Source organism: Phlebotomus papatasi, chromosome 4 (assembly GCF_024763615.1).
Source record: "Phlebotomus papatasi isolate M1 chromosome 4, Ppap_2.1, whole genome shotgun sequence".
NCBI classification, from domain to species: domain Eukaryota; kingdom Metazoa; phylum Arthropoda; class Insecta; order Diptera; family Psychodidae; genus Phlebotomus; species Phlebotomus papatasi.
This window is the reverse complement of record NC_077225.1, coordinates 490,917-505,319: the sequence shown is the minus strand read 5'-3', so window position 1 is coordinate 505,319 and position 14,403 is coordinate 490,917. Positions and strand designations below refer to the sequence as shown.

The following is a 14,403-nucleotide window of genomic DNA, read 5'->3' as shown; positions in this document are numbered from 1 at the left end:
GTTCTATGATAAGAATTATTATAGACAAAAATCAATTGATTCAGAACATCGATATATCTCTCTGTCTTTTTATGTGTAAAATATCTAAACATTTTCTGTTTAAACGTTCTGTTGAATCTTTCCACGACGGCACATTTAATTGATGGGTTATAAGAAAAATTTTGCTGAATATTTTTGCTTTTTAGGTAACTTTTGAAAATTGATTTTTTAAATTCTTTCCCATGGTCAGACTGTACTTTTTCAGGAATTTTCCCACTCTTTTTAATAATATCGGCAAAAGCTTTAGTAACCTCTTCTGCAGATTTATTCTTAAGTGGGCGCACAAATGCAAATTTGGAAAATACATCAATCACGGTTAGAATGAAAGAGTAATTGTCATTATTCTTTTTATACTGTCTCATATCAACCAAATCAATTTCCCATAACTCATCAATATTTGTAACTACATATTTATTTTTCGGATAATTCTTTATTACAGGATGATGCAAAGTATACACATCCTGTTTTTGCAAATAATTTGTTATGTCTTTTTTGCTGACAATATTTTTCAAATTTTCAAACAGTTTCTGTGGTCTGGCATACAAGTTTTTATTGTTTAAATTCAAATATTCCTCATCTAAGGTACTGGAGTCCATGATAATTTCTTTTGCACAGGAAAATTGATTTCAGATTGACCAGAGCCTTGTGGCATCTTCCTTATATAGCTTCGAGTCCGTTTCGGTGAACGTGGTGTAATTTTTCTGGCCCTCTTTGGTTTAGCAGGTGTTTTCTCAGGCTCATCTTTATTTGTAGGCACACTGTATACATTTCCTTCATTATCCTCAATTGTTATACATGCTGGAATGCTAGATCTTTGAGATGGATCTCGCTCATATTTCGACAATTTTTTTAAGAGCTTTTGTTGAGCACTTCTCGGGAGTCCATCAAAATGTTCATCATCAACAAGATTAGTGGTTTCGAAAATATCCTCCTCTCCTAAATTGATCAGGGAATCTTCTTTTTGAGAAAGTTCATTTTCTTGAACAATATCTTGAATTTCATCATCAATGAACATATCATCATTTTCAAACGCAGTTGTAGTAGATTTATCCAACGTTGGTGGTCCATTGTATCTTGTTTGGGTACCCACTGAATATGTTGGTAAAATTTTTCTCTGCTTTTCACGATGCAAATTGATAGATCGAGGAAAATTTTGCTTTTTGCGTTTCAATTCTGATTGCTTTGCAAGAGAATGTCTGTATCTGTACCATTTCTCAACATTGTTCATTTTTTTGTTAGAGAGAATTTTATATATCTCACGATCCAGAGATGCCAAATTTTTCTCAAAATTTATGAAAGGCTTTAATTCATCAAACAACTCGGGTGTGACTACTACATATCGTTGTAGAGAATTTTTCTTCATATCCATTATGATCCCAAAAATTTTCCAATCGCTCCTGATAATAAAGTTGAAATTAGGATTGGTAAAAATCCTGATCCTCTCTGCACTAGTAATTTCCTCCTGGAGCACTGTGATGTTTTTGAGCATGCAATTTTGCGGATCTCATTTTTATACTTTTTCAGAGGTCCAATACGCTTAGGCTGAATTTGAAGATTGCCATTTAAAGTATTTTGTACGATTTCTTGCAAAGCTTTGATAGTTGATTGGGAACAATTTTGGATAATAGATTTCCTCAATGCTGGAGATGCATCTTTAAGCACATACAAAATATGCTTGTTTTCCTTCATTCTCTTGAAACAATTCCTGTGATTTACCTTCTTCTTCTTCTGTTTCATTTTTGGATAGATATTCGGGATTAACAAAACACTCGCAAAAAGATTTATTGAAAATATTGGATCGATATCTAAAAATATCTGGTGTCTCCTGGTTTAGATCAATCATAAGATAGCCAAAAGGTTGTTCAGTGCACTCCTTATATACGTTCAACAAATGTCCAGGATTTTCTGGATGTAGTTGACGAGCGAGAGGAAAAAATTGTGATTTATCACGTACATTTTTGAAGATCACAAGATATTTTGCATTAAGAGAAATGGTTCGCGAGAATCTCGATTGATAGAAAATGTTTTGACAAATAAAAATTATTGAAATGTTTCGATGATGTGATTCTTTGATAAACATGTCACAAATTCTTTGCTCATATCTTTTATCAGTCATCATATCATCAATAATCACCAATTTAGCATTTTTATCATTGCTACCTATTCTATCGGGAATGCCTTGACAAATTTTAAGATTTTCAATTTTTGGTAAATTGCCAACACTCCCTTGTTCAGAGAAACACCAATAAATGTTCTCAAAGTCCGTATCAGTGTACTCTCTCAAGTTTCTCAAGAGATCGAGAGCAAAAGTTGTTTTCCCACACCCCGATGGGCCAGCCAGAATTATCGAGAAAGGCAATCGAAATTTAAACATCTTCTTTTCAAGAGTATAATCAAATGATGAAAGTTCGGATAGAGGCTGAAGTATTTATACTTTTTCCCATCATGATCTTTGAAGAAATTTGAAAGTGAAAACGGAAAATGCGACCAAAAAGGAAAAACAACCCCATAGAAGATTCCCAAGAAAATAAATTGAGTACATTTTACAAAATCTTTTATTTGTCAAACCACAAAAAGATTAAATCAATTACTCTTCTTTCTTACATCCAAATTAACAAAATTTCCTCCTGCATCTTTCCAAGGTAGGCCAGCTCCGACATATCGTCTGGTGCAACTTTTATCAGTTCATCTCCGTTCATCCGCTTTGTCCATGATTTCGGGAGCCAAATACTAATATTTTCCTCCAACTCTGCAATGTAGGTTTTCCCGAACTTTGTGTTCACCATCCTTATTGCCTGGATATGATAATATCTTCCTTCGGTCAGGCTGCTTGCAGTAATTGCCTTCTGCATTTTGACTTCCTTCCTAGCTTGATCGAACATTTTCTGAAGATCCTGTAACAAAAATAAAGAGCAATATAAGTTTTGATCATCTTTAAAAAAAAATCAATCAATAAAATCTTACCATTTTGGCTGAGATTTCTAAGTAGATGACAGCAAACGTAAATGTTGACACTCTGACTGCTGATTGTAGAATAATTAAAATTTTAAAACTTCGATTGCATTATATACTGCCCAAAAAGTGCATCAGTTGAAAAATTATCCCACGGGAAATTGAAATATGATTTTTCAGTATAAGAAAATGCAAAACTTTGAAATAATTTCCTGAAAAAAAAAACACCACACCCGATAAAAATGAAATTGGACACTTTTCCTCTTTGTCTGCATTAGGACATGTTTCGAACATGTCTGGATGACGCTATCAAAATGCATTCTCGCGATTGCAACTTTTCTCGGAAAAAATTCCATTCCCAACCTGAAATATGATCCACTGCACACGTGCAATAAAAAAGTCTCACATAAAGTGCAAAATTGTGAAATAATTTCCTGGAAAAGCATCATTTGCGAAAATGAAATTGGACACTTTTCCCTGCACGGACTAAGTTTATCGCGAAGACACTACTGAATTTTTCGCGATCGCGACTTTTTCTTGGAAAAAGTGAATTCCATTCCCACTTGAAATATGATCCTTTGCACACGTGCAATAAAAGTCTAATGGAAAATGCAAAATTGTGAAATAATTTCCTGGAAGAGCATCATTTGCAAAAAATGAAATTGGACACTTTTCCTCTGCATGGAATAAGCGTTGAAGACACCAGTGAATTTTCGCGATCGCGACTTTTTTCTTGGAATAAGAAATTCTAATCCCACGTGCAATTGAAATTAGAGATTTTTGTCTGGACAAAGTTTGTCCATTCTATGGGAAAATGCATTTTCGCGATAGATGAATGGGAGTATAAAAACCCATCGCGGAATGAAATTTTGTCACAGTCGCTGCAAATTTGGTGATTACACTATCTCGTGCTCTATAAGTGAAGAAGTCAAGTTTTGGTGAAAAATGAGTGAAAGTAATTTGAAAGTTGTGATGGAAACCCTTGCCCAGGAGAAGTCCGAAGTCGAATTGCTCAACTTCTTATTCAAAGATAAAAGTGTGATGGAGATGATTGAGATGCTGAACAAAGGTGATGAAGTGCTATCTCGCGGAATCCTGACAAAACTCAAGTCTGACATGGAACAAGGCCTGCAATTGCTGATATCTGATAAGAAGAAACTCGTAAAAAACCTATGTTGGCAGCCAATATCTGAAAATTTGATGGAGCTGCTCAACGAGATTTTATTCTTCAGCAAGATCAGCAATGATCATGTTCAGACTGCGGGAGGAAATGCAGATGTCAATATGCAAGCTGGGACATCTCGTGATATGATGGTATGTATACATTCTTTTAAGTAATCTATACGGATATAAAACTAAATAAAATTATTTAATTCAAGGACCCGGAAGCTGAAAACGAGGGTTTTAAGGCAGATGTTGCAGAAGAAGATGCTGAAGTCAGTGAAGAGGAACGGGACTCTCCAGAAAATCCTCAAGAAGATTTGGTGAAATTCATACGCAAAACAAGCGATACAGGAGCACCCAACTTGAGCTGACTTTCAAGCTGCAATGTCCTACAAGGAACATCCCTACGGATTGGCTAGACCAAGCTTTCGCCAAAGTTATTTCAACTGTTCAGCAGGAGGGAGACCCCGGGGATAAAGTAATCCTCGAGGTATTTCTTGAGGAGAACCCATTCAACAAGCCCATATTTTTGGGTCTTCGCCCTTTGGGGTCTTTATCAACAGAAGCTATATTTTCTGCCATGGAAAAGGTTCATCAAAGTACACCTGTATTCAGTACATCCGATGTACTAGGCATTACAGCTTATGTACTCCATCAAATGGAAGGTAAGCAATCATTAGATTAATTTTGAAATATTTTCTTAAATTTTTGTATTGCATTTGGGTAACACCATAAATGCGTTGAATAAAATGACAGAAAATAATTTTGTTTCTAATAATTTATTCCACAGGGCGGGGAAAACGGCATAATCCAAGCAGGATGAATTTATCTGAAATGAGGAGGTACAAACAGAAGAGCATAATAGATATCTCTGGGACATCCAACTGCCTACCAACATCACTTTTTGTTGGTAAGTGTCTTTTAATTAACAATCAGGAAGAACGTAAAAAGCAATTACATCGCATTAGACGTTACCCCACTGCTCTCAAGAGAGAAGTTTTACAGTTAATCAAAAATATAGGAGGGCCTGTTAGTGAAGAGGGTTCTTACGGGCTTGATTTTGTTAATAGATTTGATAAGAAATTCGGAAATCAATTTAGAATCATTATTTATGACGATTCCGGAAATTTTGAAAGTGTAGCATATAAATCGCGGAGGACCAAGGAAAATCAGAATAGAGTAATTAATTTGTTTTATGATAAAGCGGAAAAGCACTATTTTTGTATAAAATCAGTTCAAGGATTTTTTGATTTCAAACATCAATGTGGTATTTGCGACACTTTATATAATAACACATATATATGTCCTGAAACATGCAAATACTGCACAAATACCCCACCATGTCCCTCTGTCAGGGATATGATCCCCCGTATTGCCTGTAATCGTTCATTCAGGGGTACTAATTGTCTTCAACACCATATTGATAAGGGGGTATGCAACAATAGAAAATTGTACGATCAATGCTTTATCATATACGATCCCAGTACTCCACATGACTGCAACTCTCGAACTTGTGATATCTGCTTTAAAGTTTGTCCACTTCCACATTTTTGCTATATGCAAGCATATAAGAAAAGAGTTTCTAGAGAATATACCCTTATTTTTTACGATTTTGAGTCAGAGTTTGTAGATATGGGGAATGGATTTTCAAAACATGTTCCTAATCTTTGTATTTCTTACACTGTATGTCACTTGTGCAGTCATTCGCCTTTAGATTCGAATTGCCGTAATTGTACCCCCGTGGAACATGTTTTTGAGAGCGACAGCAACAGATCAGCGGTAGCAAAATTTATAGATTATGCTCTAACTTTCAGGCCTATGCCCACTGTTGCTATCGCTCACAATGCCAAAGGCTACGATGGGCAGTTCATACTCGAGGAACTGTGTCAGAGGGAAGAGAAGATCGAACCTGTATTACAAGGTTGCAAAATTCTGTTTGCAAAAGTTAAAGGGGTCACATTTCTAGACTCTCTATCGTTTATTCCCTTCCCTCTGTCACAATTCTCAAAGAGTTTTGGGCTGCCTGAATGCGATAAAGGATATTATCCGTATAAATTCAACACCACGGAAAACCGCTCTTATATTGGACCTTATCCTCCAATTGAAATGTACCCAATCGAATCCATGTCCTCACAGCAATATGCCGAATTTTTAGAATGGTATGAGCAAGTCAAAGAACTCCCCTTTGACAACCGCAAAGAACTCATCCATTACTGCCGTCAGGATGTTAAAATTCTGATGATGGGATGCCTCAACTTTATGTTTTCCTTCATCGAAACCACATTTCTAAATCCCTTCCTGCAGGCTATCACCATAGCAGATGCTGTGATGAAAGCCTACAGGAAAAATTACCTTACCCCAAATACCCTTGCCATTACTCCCAAAAACAATTATAATTCCAATTTCCTTCAAATGCAGAGCAAAATTTCTTTGAAATGGCTTGTGTATATGAAGGAAACTTCCAATCCTAACATAAAGTATGAGGTCAAACTGCGCGGCTCTCGATATATTGCTGATGGATATGATGAGGCTTCTAACACTGTGTATAGTTTTGAGGGCTGTTTCTTCCATGGGCATACATGCTTTTTTAATAGAGGGCATGTATTCTCGAAAAAGCCCAATGATACCATGCAGAGTCGTTATGAAGGCACTCTAAAACGGTTGGACCACATTCGTCAATTAGGGTATAATCTTATTTCAATATGGGAGTGTGAATTCCGTCGGATGTTAGAATCGGACCCTGTGCTTGCGGAGAGGCTGAACAATCATCCTGAAGTTGTAGATTCAGGGTTTGATTTACGATCAGCGGTTTACGGGGGCCGAACTGAGGTCTTCCGTACATATTACAAATGTCGCCCCGGGGATAAAATTTATTACTATGACTTTACGTCTCTCTACCCGTGGGCGAACAAATATTCGAAGTATTTTGTCGGGCACCCCCAAATTATCAAAGACATCCCAAGTCAGGAGGATGTATTGAAGCATGATGGTGTGGTGAAATGTACTATTCTCCCACCAAAAGGCCTTTACATCCCCTGTCTTCCCTTTAGGTGCAATAACCGACTATTCTTCACTCTCTGTCGAAAATGTGCGGAAGATCTCAATACTGATCGATGCCTCCATTCAGATGATGAAAGATCCCTCACGGGAACATGGTCCATTGATGAGGTCCGTCTCGCTGTTGATCATGGGTACGTGATCACAAAATGCTTTGAAGTTTGGGCATATAAAACTTCTCAATACAATCGCGAGACGGGTGAACGTGGACTTTTTGCCGATTACGTCGACAACTTTCTCAAAATTAAACAGGAGGCTAGTGGATGGCCCTCGGGAGTTGAATCTGATTCTGATAAAGATAATTATATCCGCGAATTCTTTGAAAATGAGGGAATACAGCTTGATAAAGAAAACATCCGTGTTAACAAAGGTATGCGTTCCCTTGCAAAAATAATGTTGAATAGTTTGTGGGGCAGATTCATAATGCGGGAGAATTTCACTAAAACTACAATTTGCAATTCTCCTGAGGAATTGAATGAACTTCTTTCTTCAGAAGCAATTGAAATTGTACAGTTTTATCCCGCAAGTGACAACCAATATTTAGTTTCATGGAAGCATATTCATGATTCTGAGCCTCCATCGAAATATGTAAATATGGGTGTCGGAATCTGCACCACAACCAATGTAAGGATCAAGCTGTATTCTGTCTTATCAAAGATAGGACATAATATTTTATATTGTGACACGGATTCAGTCATCTACGTAGTCCCAGCAGGGGAAGAGAATCCTCTTTCCACTGGTAAATTTTTGGGAGAGTTAACTGATGAATTGGCTGATTTCGGTGAGGGAGCTTTCATCGATGAGTTTGTAAGCACAGGGCCAAAAGCCTATGGTTTGAAAATCTACTCCCCATCTACAAACTCTTACTCATACAAAGTAGTGTGCAAGGGGATATCACAAAACAGGGAAGTTGCAAAAGATATAAATTTTGATAGTCTGAAATCCTTGGTCCTCTGCGACGATACAGAAATCAAAATAACCTACCCTAATAAAATTCAGCGCCAGAAACATTTTAAAATCATATCAGGACCCTCTTCAAAAACAGCCCGATTTACTTTAATAAAAAGACGGTGCATTGACAATAATGTCACTTTGCCATTCGGATTTTAGATTTAGATTTATAATAAGATTTATCCTTAATAGTTTAAAAATAGATTATCTTTTATAATATAATTTTTGTATATATATATATGTGTAGAATATGTTATATACTTTAAGTTTTTATTGTCTAATAAATGATTTTATATAGAAAATAAATATCTTTAATTTTCCACTGAATTGCAACGTTGATGCTTTTCCACTTTGAGAAGTTGAAGAAGTGGGGAAAAGACAGCAAGTAATTTGAGAATAATTTTCTTTATTTTTAAAGTTATTACATTTTTTCCTGATCTAATTTTGCGGATGAATTAATTTTTTCAATATAAAAACTTATTTCGGTAAATAATCTGAAGTAATTTATCGGTGAACGATTTCCTACAGGAGGTGTAAATGAAGTAGCTTCAAGTTTATTTACTCCTGCTATTTTACATGTTTGTATATAATTGTCAAAATATTGTTGAATGTAATTCTGAATGGAATGATTATAAATCAAAGTAACATTTATGAAATACTTTAAATTCATGAGACAATCAAATTCTTTTTCGTTTAAGAGAATTGTATTTCCATTTTGAGACAACATTATTGGCTTCATATTTTCAACTTGAATAAAATTAAATTCCAAATTTTCAAATCTTGAATTAATATATCCAGCATTCATGAGGTCTGTCTCTCCATTCTTCAGGATATCTCTGATATTCGCCTCGCTGGAACACAGCATATTCCATGACTTTTGGGTAAAGTAAACAGTGTCAGATCCAAGCCAGTAGTTTGTTGCAGAAATTTTCACGATCGGTGTAAATTCATGTGTCCAGAATCCAACAGTGACAAAAGTAGTATTCAAATCATTTAGAAAGTATGTGTATCCATTTAGAATAGTCATATCAGTCAGTAATTTGGGTTCCTTTTCAATAAATGGTCCAATGTCCATGGAAATTGGCTCTGCAGCTGAATTATGACCTGAAGTTCCTTCTTCTACATGTTCAGATCTTTTATTTTGAGATTGTTTCGGTGGGATCGCTTTTGCACTTTGCTTTTTAGTAACTTTTTTATTCTTTTTATTCTCCACAATCTTTCCCATTTTAGACTGTGTATTACCCATTACTTCACTCTTCGAATTCTAATGACAAACTGACAAAAGTCCTTATTTGATTTTATTGATATACGTCTCTGAAGAGTTTTAGTATTTTCCGATCATTTGCATATGTATTTGTGCCGAATATTCGGAGAAATTCGGACATAGACTTTCCTTTTGATCGAAAATACGCATACATGCAACAATATTGTCCACACACTGAAGAAAACTCAGCCTGAAGTTTTTTCTTATTGTAAATAACTGTTCTGTGATGAACATGTTGCTTTATAAATCTAGCTAAATATTTATTTCTCAGAAAACGGCCATATGAATCAAAAATTTCAACTGGATTATTATCTGTAGGTAGATAAATCGCAATCCAATGTTTACCGGGATGATGCGAAGGGGCCGTGTTGACGATTATTATAGAAGGAAATTTGACATTATATTTGGGAAGCTTGTCTATAGGGTAAACTCCACCAAAAAATTTTCTTGTATCATTGTTGCCAAGCAATTTGACCCTAATTTCAAGAGTATTCATAGTTAAATAATTTATTTCGCTCATGATAACATCTATTTATACTCATTCTGAAATTCGCTAAATAAGATTTTCAAAATATTGATGAGCACTATGAACGGGTCAACTAAATTAATTTCCGTTATAATTTAAAATTCAAATATTCAAAATAGCCACCAAAAACGCATACTCAAAAGCAGTATGGCCGCCAAAACGATTAATGTTTAAACAACAGTAGTAGTAAGGTCCCCGCAGACTCCTGTTTTGTGGGCGTGGCTTTCCATCGAGCACGAGACTGTTTGGTGCCGCCCACGTCGATAACTCTGGTGGGTGGGCTACCTGTAGGCCGGTTCTCCCGCCCCTCGCTCCTCCTCTTCTACATTTTGGTTAATAATTTTAACTGAATATGCCCGTGGAATGCTGTTTATAAATGATTTTCATTGGCTGGGCCCGCAGAGACCTGTTTGTGGGCGTGGCCTCCTGAGTACTCTTTTGGGGGGAATTGAATTTCATTGGCTGGGCCCGCAGAGACCTGTTTTGTGGGCGTGGCCTTCTGAGTACTCTTTTGGGGGAATTGAATTTCATTGGCTGGGCCCGCAGAGTACTGTTTTGTGGGTGTGACTTCCTGAGTACTCTTTTTTGGGAAATGAATTTCATTGGTTGAGCCCGCAGAGTACTGTTTATGATTACTTTTTATTGGATGTCGCGCACAATACTGTTTTCTTGAATATTAACGGTTTTTTTGATGGCCATATTGCTTTTGAGCTAACGCTTTTTCATGTCCATTTTTATATATTTGAATTAACGGCAATTACTTGGGTGGATTCTTACTCATGTAATTTTTTTTCTCCCTATGCATTTGTGTGTGAAAAGATCTGCCGTCCATGGGAATTGATCACGGGACCTCTCAGTTGCGAGTCCAGTACCTTATTTATTACACCAATCGTGGCATGATAGAATCTATCCAGAGGTCTTTCCTATGCAGTAAGCGAGATTTTTTGTATTCTTTGTCATATGCACTGTCCATGTGAGGAAAAATGCAATGTAATATGACACCTTTTCGCGCGCTCGCTACCATATGGTAATGAGTGTGGCTATCGCTGAGCATGAAAATTTGATTCCTTGAGACGGGAAAATTGTCTTGTGTGTGCGATGCAGTTTTTTTAATTGATAAGTGGAATTTCGCAATATCTTGAAAATATTATATCATTCAATTCTTCAGAAGAATTACAAGTTGTAGTTTTTTTTTGCTGTTAATGAATGAAATTTTAGGTAAGATTCTTCATTATCTTTTTCCTCCATGCAATGTCCAAGTGTGCCAAAAATGCAAATGCAACAAATGCAATATGAGACCTTTTCGCGCGCTCGAGACCATATGGGAGAGACTTTTGCTATCATTCTCCACGCGAGAATTTGATTCCTTCAGATGAATAAAGCTATATGGAAAAAATGTCTTGCAGTGGGCAAGATATGTATTAAATTGAGTGGAATTTCACAATATTAATTAATTTTACTAACGATAAGGAGTATCAATGATTTTTCATTGGTTATTGAGCACATTGATGTTAATGACGTCATGCCATTTAAGACATTTTCACTGTATATTGATCAATAGATACTGAAACGTCATGTACTTCTGAGCTCGTATATTTCAATATTGTTTGCAATATTTGACTTTTTTCTTTAAATTGTAGCATAAATTACCGAAAAATGTCATACTTTTCCACTTACATGATTGTATCTGGCATCATTCGTATCTCTTGTTGATATGTTCAAATGATTTTTATGCAATTTGACTAATAAAATGTTTTTCATACAGCGATTTCAGATTAGAAGTGATAAATTTTGTGAAATTTATTGAATTTCTGCTCATTTAAGATGACGATTGTCATAAAATTTCAAGAATCTCTGTTTCAGATCACCAATTTTCAAAAAACAAACTGTTGATAAAAGATGTTGCTATGCTTTTTTATACACTTGTGTGGGATTATTCGAAATTTGCTCATCAATATCATGCATAAAATAAGAGAATTGAAAGATGAATGAAAACAAATATCAGTGAGTGCAAAATTTCATGTCTTGTGTATGAATCATTTAACTCTCTTGATCGCAAGTGGGGGGAGGTATGGAAAAAGTGTTAGATTTCTCATTGCAAATTTTGGTGTTTTTCGCTATCAATGATTGAGATTTTAGTGGAGATTCTTCATAATCTTTTTTTCACTGCACTGTCCAAGTGTGAATAAATTCAAATGCAATATGAAACCTTTTCGCGCACTCGAGACAATATGGGAGAGACTACTGGTATCATTCTTTGCGCGAGAATTTAATTCCTTGAGATGAATGAAGCAACATGGAAAAAAATTCTTGCATACTGCGTAAGGTACCAGTAATTATCAAATTGACTGGAATTTCGCAATACTCACTAATTTTACTGGAGATAAGAACTATCAATAATTTTACATTAGTTATTGAACAGATTGATGTTGATGCCGTCATGCACTTTAAACCATTTTCATTGGATATTGGCCAATAGATACTGAAACGTCATTGAGTTCAGATTTGAATTTAAACAGTTTTTTTATTTTAAAGAATGCAAGTTTTGAGCTTGTGTATTTCAATATTGTTTGCAATATTTGACTTTTTCCTTTAAACTGTAACATAAATTACCGAAAAATATCATACTTCTCCACTTACATGATTGTAACTCATATCATTCACATGACTTGATGATATGATCAAACGATCAATTTTATGCAATTTGTCTAAAAAATATTTTTCATTCAGTTATTTCAGATAAGAAATGATAAATTTCGTGAAAAATTATTAAATTTCGGCTTATTGCAGATGATGACGACCATGAAATTTTATGAATCTCTATGTCATATCCGCAATTTTCAAAAAAAAACAAAACAAACTGATTATCAAAGATGTTGCTATGCATTTCTATACAATTGTGGGATTATTCGAAATATGATCCCTTGTATCATGCATAAAATAACAGAATTAAAAGATGAATGAAAAAAAAATGTCAATGAATCCAAAATTTCGTGTCTTGTGTATGTAACAACTCATTTAACTTTCTTGATCGCAAGCGAAGAAAGTATGGGAAAAGCGTTAAATTTCTCATAACTTTGTATTATAATGTTCTTTTCTCTGACATTAGAGAATTTTTACAACATTACAGAACAAAATTTTTCAAAGTGAATTATTGATTTGTATTTTCTCTTATTATAATTTAACAAAATGAAAAATAACTTTAAATATATGTACAATATTTACCTAAGAATCTGACAATGTGGAGAAAAGACAGTAGAATGAAATAAAATAGGAACCAACTTTTCATATAAATTGATTTTTATGGTGAAATTTTGAATACAATTCAATAATTCGGTACCTGGGATGGTGAATTAACTTTTGCATATTTCATTGATGGCTCATTATCAAATTTATGTGTATATATGTGGGACATATCACAAAATAGAAGATGAAATACTTTTTAAGCAAAACTGCTTTAGGAAAAGAAACTACAATACTCAAACATAATATTTTTCATTAGAGTGAAAATTATCACTCATTGAGTAAAATGACTTGAATTTTGGGCTATTTTTGTCCCTGTCCCTCGTAGGGGTAAAAAATGCACCGAATCAGAATCTCTTGGACTTTCCATGATTAGATGTAAGACATTTAATTGATGTCGTTTATCGGTTAAATTTTTATTGTTGATTTTATGTCCGGAAAAAGTGTCTCGTCATTAAAGGATTAATCCTATCAGTATTTGCTAAATTTAGTTTAATTCTTGTCGGCTCAATCAGACATGTCGATATTTTTCGTGATACATGGAAGAAAACATAATTGATGCCTTAAGAGAAATTGAATCACTATGGGAAAGAGTATGATTTTTATACGGAAATAAAAAAAAAATGTCTATGCCACTCTCATTTAAAATCACCTGCGATAAAAAAAATTATGTTTGTCAAGATTTTACAATCAACATAAACAGGAATGAGTGGAATTACATAAAAAATGAATCAATTTACTTCATACTCTTTTCATAAGTTACCCGAGAATATGCTGAAGAATATTTCTCAGCTATTAGCCTTCGATAAAAAAATGCTTGCAAAATTTTTCCAGTTGCTGTAATACATGTGTAAAAAAATGAATCAATTTACATCAAATTTTTCTCATAGACTAAAAGTGAAAAGTTAGTATACATATGTCTCAATTTTTCTATGCAGATAGAAATTTTACACTTTTCGCATCATCATTTTCTATCGATTGTATCTAAAAAAAAAAAACCTTTTGAAGTATTTAAACGCTTGGACAAATGCAGATGCAATTAGTATCAGTCTTTTGATATTACAAAGTAAACATTTAAGTGGAATAAGAATGGAAAACAGGGAATTCCTTGCCAGATTAATTGCGGCTGAAAAATCGGAGACTGAGCTTATTGGACTCGTACTGGAGGATAAGACAACACCCCAACTCATCACAATTCTCCGTGCAT

General features: G+C 34.7%; 1 protein-coding gene across 1 annotated transcript; it reads left to right on the top strand.

The window, feature by feature from the left end:
- The first annotated feature begins 5,973 nt into the window (after positions 1-5,973).
- LOC129808442 (uncharacterized) lies at positions 5,974-10,853 on the top strand. Its single transcript, XM_055858217.1, has 3 exons — positions 5,974-7,582; positions 7,907-8,019; positions 10,773-10,853. Exons 1-3 carry the CDS (start codon positions 5,974-5,976, stop codon positions 10,851-10,853), a joined length of 1,803 nt encoding a protein of 600 aa, XP_055714192.1.
- Positions 10,854-14,403: the final 3,550 nt, after the last annotated feature.

Bases quoted from the DNA above. Each gene is read 5' to 3' on its own strand.
- LOC129808442 (XM_055858217.1), top strand. From the start codon at position 5,974: ATGCCCACTGTTGCTATCGCTCACAATGCCAAAGGCTACGATGGGCAG. The intron at 7,583-7,906 runs GTATGCGTTCCC...ACACGGATTCAG, and splicing joins AAACATCCGTGTTAACAAAG to TCATCTACGTAGTCCCAGCA. The intron at 8,020-10,772 runs GTAAGCACAGGG...GTGTGTGAAAAG, and splicing joins GAGCTTTCATCGATGAGTTT to ATCTGCCGTCCATGGGAATT.